Genomic DNA, 7,650 nt, shown 5'->3' with positions numbered 1-7,650 from the left:
GAGAAAAGGTTCCCTGAGTTTGGAAGAATTGTAGAAAACAAAAGACAAATTCTAACTACTTGCTTTAGAGGAACTGGCAAGTGGCATACTTAGTATCATTACTGTGACTGAGTTAATCATACAATCCAAAGAGATGTTTATAGGTTGCTAAAAAAGTCTTATAGTAATTATAAAAATATATATAGCTTTCCAGTTGATTTGGCACAGGTTTGAAATGAAAGGGAAATCATTTTTAAAAGTTTATTTTGTGAGGTAAATAAATAAAGTTGGAAAACAGGTCAATTTCATGCATGCAAGGTTTTATAGTAGGAAAAAAATGCATTGCACCTGTCCTGACCCTTTACATTTGAGGTTATTTGTTTTCAAACTTGACCCCAAGCACCAGTTTCAGACAACACTATAATTAATTTGTAGATAAAGCATAAGGATATTTTATTTTGATTTCTAGGATTGTGGTGAAGTAGTAACTAAAATTACTAACCTATTGTACATAGCAGTTAATTAAAGAAAAGCATTAACTCTAGGAGAACACCACCACTGCTGTTGTCTTGTATCAGTATAAAAAGGCAGTAATTTTTTTGACAGCCACTGATTGGAAAGTTGCTTGCAGCCTTCCAGAAGCAAGGGGGTACATGCTGTGGATCAATAACCAGCAAATTTCCCATTAAAAAGAATACCTGAGCAATGTTCCAAATAGCCACTGGCATCTTAATTTTCCAAGGAAACCTCAAACACTGGTATGCCGAGGACAAGTCATTTTCGGACAATTTTTCCAGACTACTTGTTAACAGTTATTGCTGTCCCAAAAGGTTGACAGCCTACATGATTGATATTTCATTTACTTGTCATCACTGTTTGAGTAATAGCGACACTATATTTCTGGGGTTTTAAGGGATATAGTCTCCTGAAAGACATCTACTTTAGTATGTATTCTGGAGAGTACATCGCATATGTTTTTGCTGTATGTATATAAGTTTTTACATACATAAAAAGAGAGGATCAGTTTCCTCTATATTGTGAAAGCCCTTGGAGAGCAGGGTGCACTTATATCCATCCATATCTGTCATAAATTCACCTTCACTTTGTTTTTGGGACAAAGAGCCTTAGACTTGTTAACTTTTTTATTTCCAAGATGATGTAGAATTTAAGATGTAGAAATAAAGAATTACATTATTTCTAAGGGAAACAAGAAAACTTGATCTTATAATAATTTAATGTACATAACAGCAATAAGAGGACAAAAACCTATATCTTCTCAAAAGAAACTTAAGAATGTCAGCACATAATGATCAAGGAAGAATTTCCTGAAAATGTAGTAGTTAAATAACATGTTTTTAATATAAAAATAGCCCCTCAAAATACCAAATCAGAAGTTTTCACTGTTGATATTTTGCCACCAAGAACATCACTTTGTGGTTTGTCAAGTGTTATAGAAGTGAGGGCACAGAAGCGGTTTCCAAGTTAGATGGGCATAAGCTCATCGACTCTCATATTAAGGAAAATGGGAATCAGACTATAATATAACCTACTGAATGAATCTGTTTTTGAAGGAGCGTGAAAGCTTTTTTACTTGAACCTTTATTTTTCTGTACCCAGAATTTTAAAGTGAAATTTGATCTATACTAAAGTGTTTATAAGATTAAAGGATAAAAGGTATGTTTGTATGAAACTGGGCTACCTTTTAATCAAATTGTCCTATCATCTTTGGATCAGTCATGTCTTGTTTGCTTGTTCTACAGTCTCTATTACTTAGTTTTTCATGATCTGTGTATTTTATACCCAAATACGAATAATGTTTGATTAACTAACTGGCAAAGAGGTCCAAGCTAAATGTGAGGCATCTTCATTTTGCTTTGCAAAATCCAGGGGAAAAGAATAAGAAAGCATTCCACTAAAATGCCTTGTGTTATTTTTAATACACTTCATTTTCAAAATACTTCTACAGATCAGATACTAATCTGAAGTCTTAATCAACAGTTTTACTTTCAAAGATAAATGACAGTGTGGAGGATAACACTATATTGGGTTTTGAATCCTGAATATTCACTATAGTCATTTTAATGTGCAAATGGGGACAAAGTATTCCCGAGGCTTATATATATACACCAGCAATTTACAAAAGTACTATGAATTAAGCAACCCATAAGTGCCTGTTCCAGTATTCATACATTACTGACTAATCTCTTTCTATAATCTCTTTGCAGTATTATTCCACAGTAATGGAACAGCAAGTAAATGGACAGTTAATAGAGCCTCTGCAGATATTTCCGAGAGGTAATGTTGAACAAATTCTAATCAACAATGATTATTTCAGTAAACTGTTTCATCAACAGTTATGTTTTCCAAAGGTTTAAATGCACATAACATGTTGTTTAGCTCTTAATTTGAAAAAAAAAAACAAACAACAAAACCCACAAAAGAAGTATTCATTATTGTGGGGATTGCAGGCTATATTATAGTTATGGCAGATAAAATATCTAATTTACTAGAGTAAATTAAACTAACTAGATTGTTTTTTTGTTTTTGAAGTACATATTTACATTCGCTTAAAGAATACTTTGGGGTCCGAATGGTTTCTAAACCAAGGCAGATGAATTACTTTAATTTGGGGTATTTATAAATTGTGACTCATGATGATGGTCCAGGCTGCTGTTGTGGAGAAAGCTTTCAGCTGAACAGATGCCAGGGTTTACCGAGGACTTTAGGAGAGAATTTTTGGTAGAGTGTTTGGAGCTGGGTTTTTTACGGTAGCTTTTTCTAAATAAGGGAAAGTTCTCATAAATGGAAATTGTTAAATCTGTAAAAAATATAAGCTGATTAAGGTAAGTCTTGGTGAATCACTTGGTCAAATAGTTTGCTTTTTTCCCTTTTAGGTTTCTCATTACTAGCTTATATCAGATATGATTGTTCACGTGTATATAAACGTTCCCTTAAAATTTGAGTAATGGAGAAAAAGAGCAGTTTAATTATATAAACCATTAAGTCTTTTACCCATTATACATTGTCCCACTTGGAATCCATGTTTTCTAACTGATGGAACAGATATGGAAATTCTCTAAGTAACTCTTCTAGAAATAACTTAATTGAAATAATTAAAACTTAAACTTACCTTCGTTAACTGATACTGTACAAATAATCATGGTATGAGTTTTCCAATTAAACATTCTAGACTTTCATTACCTATAACACTCTGAAGTTTGAATGGCTCAATTAACTAATAGACTCTTATTTGCACTGATAAAGTCTCCAAAGGCAGGTCACTCGGCCAGCCCACAGAGCTGGGTTCAAGAGCAGGGCTGCTCTTCTGGCAATAATGTAGGAGGTGGGATTGGGAGTACTTAGTAAATTATTAATAATAGCTTATTAAAGAGCTAAGTAAATAAAATTGGGCCATTGACAGTGTGTCTGAAACAAGAATTATAATTAATCTAATTCTATTGTACTTGAGGACCAAAAACTAAAAGAAAAGAACTTGCCATTTTTGTATATTAGTCCAATAATAAGGATGCAGATTGCTTTTTAATATTTTTAGTGACTGGAAAACTTCATCAAGTTTCAACATTGTTTCTGTACAAGGAATATTTTTTTTTTGTGAGCAGTCCTGTCAGTGTTACTCTGTATACCATTGTACCCCCTCCCATGATAATAACAACCATTTTCAGACATCTGCTCTGTTCCGATACTAATATTGCTGTTATTATTTATAATTCTCCCAACAGTTTTGCCTATTAGGTATTATTGCTTTCATTGTATAAGTAAGAATATTGAAGTCCAGGGAGGTTTAGTAATTTTAAAATCACACAGCTTATAAGTGGTTAATGTACCCTTTGAATAGGAATTTTGTTTCTAATATAATTTGCTGAAAGTAGAAGGGCAGTTTTCCTCTCCCGGGGACGGTGACTTCAGGCATGCACAATGGTTCAGCGTTTGACATACATCGAGGCTGTCCTACAATGCAGCCTCTAACAAAGCTAGACTGCCTCAAACTCCTAATAGTAGAATTGTTTACCTTTATACCAAGAAAGTTGGGAAAGCCCCCAAATCTGCATGTGGCATGTGCCCAGGACAACTGCGTGGAGTTTGTGCTGTGAGACCTAAAATTCTAATGAGGTTGTCTAAAACGGTGAAACATGTCAGCAGAGCCTGTGGTGGATCCATGTGTGCTAAATGTGTCTGTGACAGGATCAGGCATGCTTTCCTCACGGAGGAGCAGAAAAGTGCTGTGAAAGTACTGAAAGCACAGCACAGAGTCAGAAAGCTATTTTTTTAAAGAAGCTTTTTTGAATAATAAAAGTAATTAGAAGGCTAAAAAAAGAAAAGAAAGCAGAGGCATATAAGTTAAAATATTAGTGGTGTGCATGGGGGAAGTTTATAGGGGTTTGTAGGACAGTGGAGAAGAGTGAGGAATATTCTGAACACAGAACCGATTAGGCTCTAATAAATTATTAAATAAAGTCCTTCCGTGCCAAATTTAAATTTTTAAAAATATGAGACTTAGTTACTCTACCCCCATGGGTTTGTGTAGGTTGTTTTTGCATGCTATTGTACAACTCTTTTTAGCTTTTTGTAGTCTTGCTTTTTGCTTGCTTATGTACATCACATATAGATAAGTGAGATTAAACAAACTTATACAATTAGTATATAGACATATTGGATATATTAACTGCGTCTGTGTAGTTGGTTAGAGACCCTCAGACCTTAGATTCTGTGGTCAGGCCCCACGTTAAGAATTTCTGGACTGAATAAGTGAGAAAGACTGGAGATAAAGTTTCTGTTCTAGCACCAGATGTTCTCTTCATTCCAAGCAGGACAATTGCTTTGGATGGTAACTCCCAGCTCATGGCTACAAGTCCTCTCTGTTGTTAGAAAAATATGTTAAATGTTAATAAGTATGAAAATTTACTAGCTTTATAGTAACTTCTGACTCTACAACTTAGGAAATATGGGGTTACTAGGTTTTTGTTTTGTTTTTTAATTTAACTCCATTGTTGAAAGTATTACATATGTCCCTTTTACTAGTATTCCCATATTGCCCCCTCCACCCTACCCCAACCCTCACCCAGGCCTACAACACTATTGTCTGTGTTCATGGGTTATCGGATTTTCAGTCATAAAGGTTTGAAACTGAGGAATGAGGCAGATGTTAAGAGATAAGAGTTGATGCCTGTCTCTATTTGCTTAGTTAGCCACTTATTAAATAAAGCTTATGAATGCACTAGTACTTTGGTGGAAATACGCTGAAATGTTGTCTTAGGAAGTATTAATGATCCCTGAAGGACCAAGCGTCAAATCTATGTGACTGTTGTTTTGTTCAAAATTTTAATTTCCATTTTCTGGAAAGAAGATTTGGAGTCTTACTTTTAATGTATTTTGGAAAAACAAATAAAAATTCTTTATTAAGGTTTAGATATATTTTCTAGGAAAATAACAATAAATTTGAATATACTTGAAGTATATAAATTTAAAGCTACTGATGTGCTTTGTAATTATTACTCATGTTATTATTATTAAACAGCTGTATTTCTTGTTGTCAGAAAAAGGAAAAATACATGTACATCTGAGAGAGGAGAAAAAAAATCAAATTCATCCTTCCCCAAACAATCTATCAAAATTGACAGCCCCTTAACATAATATGTAGGGCACTGTAGTTTTCAGATGAAAGCAGCCTATAGCATGGGCAGGAAGCTTTTCTATTTTTAACAATTGATGAAGAAGCATTTGCTGAATTGGAAAAATACTAACCTCTAACTCAGTATGGTGTCAGGAAATTAATATTATTTTTCTTGGCACAGCTTCATCTTTAGACTTAAATATTAGCATATGTCAAGATTTGCAAGAAATATAGTAAAATTAGTGATATCTCTGTATTTTAATAAATTTGATTGCTTATTGCTGTGCAGACTTGAACATTCCATCTTTGAATCTCTAACAATCATTTTGGCTTTAAAAGACCCTTCTACTCCTCTGTCTTCCGTCTACCCCTCCCCCCACCCCACCCCTCGAAAAACCTAGCTATTTTCAAAGTAGTTTAAGTGATAACAGGCATACAATGTAGTAGAGTGAGGAAAGATTGCAGAAATTTGAATTATGAAAGGAATATAATCATTTTAGCTCAGTTAACTTGATTTTTATATGTTTTAAGCAGAAATTGGAATTTATATAAGGTGGTGTCAGAAAGCTCTTTGCATTTATAAATGCTCACTCCTGCAAGTTAAAAACCTTGGTTCATAATTCCCACTTTGGGTCTTGGGAGCCACTTTTCAATCATTTCTCTCTGCTAATTTTGGTGTCACCCTCATTTCTTTTTAAACGATTCATTTTGAGCAAATTTGTAAATGGCCCTGATGTGTTCTACAATTTAGTCAATTACTGTTTCAGCCTGCAAGCCTCCTGGGGAACGGAACATACATGGCCTGAAGGTACGAATTTCAATAATTGTTTCAGTAAAGTTAGATGGATTTGTAATGCTGTGTTCCACTTATTGAAATGTCAAATAAAACTGCACTTTCTCAAGCTCTGACAAGCAATCTTTTTTTTTTTCTTTTTTAAAATGGGAGGTGGAGGGGGATTCATCTGTAGTATTTGCTTAATACGTGTATATATTTGGATACAGGGGTTTTATTGCTATATATTTTATTATTTGGAATTGTTTTGTTGGTCTGTTTCTTCAGAATGAGCCTGGGTACTGGTTTCCACAAAGATTTATTTGAGTGAAAATATAGACTTCATTTCAGTGATTAATAAAGCACATAAGCATAGTGCCCACCCCCTCTTCTTTTGACATATTTATGCTAGAAACATATATCTATTTAATGTCTCTTCATTGTTCTGTACATTTCAAATTCTGGATTTCTGTTTTAAGGCTTTACATTTGAAGGAAAATCTAGCTTTTAGGTTCAAACATTTTATAATTCATTACTTGGACTTCATTTTTTGTATGAATATGGAACATTCTACAGTGTTCTGCTTAGTTTTAGAGCTGGAGGAATATGACAGCTTGAGGTTCACCACTAACCCCTGATATATTCTTAATGTACTTTTTTGAACATATGGGTCTTGAGTTTTTGTATATGAAACAGAAAAAAATGATAAGTGGAATTTTTGCTTTAGAATTAAATTCAATTCTAGACAATAAATAGAAAAAAAATTCCTATTTGTCTCTTCTTTTTCTCAGCACTGTTTAAGTATTTGAATAGTGACAGTAATAGAGTATTATGTAATATACAGTTTGTATAGTTCTGTAACCTATATACTAAATAGACTCCAACCATGGGTCTGTCTAGCATCAAACTAATTAACCTTCATAGTGAAATGAGAAATTTCTGGCAAATTATAGGTTAATTAGAACTGTATCCTCAGAACGTAAAACTGATCAAGATTCTTTCTTTACTTGTAGGTGAATACCCGGGCTGGACCCTCTCAACACAACAGCCCAGCAGTCTCAGATGCACTTCCAAGCAATAGGTGAGAGCAAGCGAGTAAAGCATGTCCATAAGCATGATTATCTACAAAGTTGGGAGTGGGATAAAGGTGCATGGGATATCACCTCTTTTCTATAAAACCAAAAAAATCTGTATTTTTTTTTTTGTCGTATAGAAGAAATATGACCAGTTTAACAGGTTACCTTAGCTAGCCACCTATCGACCAAAG

The 7,650-nt window shown here is 33.9% G+C and overlaps 1 protein-coding gene and 1 pseudogene across 2 annotated transcripts in view; both read left to right on the top strand.

The window, feature by feature from the left end:
* The window catches only part of MAP2K5 (mitogen-activated protein kinase kinase 5), a 263,379-nt gene that overhangs the window by 34,132 nt on the left and 221,597 nt on the right, over positions 1-7,650 (top strand). For both annotated transcript variants that reach the window (XM_015560452.1, XM_015560453.1), the window contains exons 4-6: positions 2,205-2,274; positions 6,379-6,419; positions 7,397-7,464. In XM_015560452.1, the coding sequence (XP_015415938.1) occupies positions 2,205-2,274; positions 6,379-6,419; positions 7,397-7,464 (179 nt within the window). The remainder of the gene's footprint in view (positions 1-2,204; positions 2,275-6,378; positions 6,420-7,396; positions 7,465-7,650) is intronic.
* On the top strand, positions 3,916-4,270 carry LOC107182227 (annotated as a pseudogene).

The sequence above is a fragment of the Myotis davidii genome, unplaced genomic scaffold (genome assembly GCF_000327345.1).
Source record: "Myotis davidii unplaced genomic scaffold, ASM32734v1 scaffold673, whole genome shotgun sequence".
NCBI lineage: Eukaryota > Metazoa > Chordata > Mammalia > Chiroptera > Vespertilionidae > Myotis > Myotis davidii.
The sequence above is the reverse complement of the archived record's forward strand: the minus strand, read 5'-3'. Positions and strand labels throughout refer to the sequence as shown.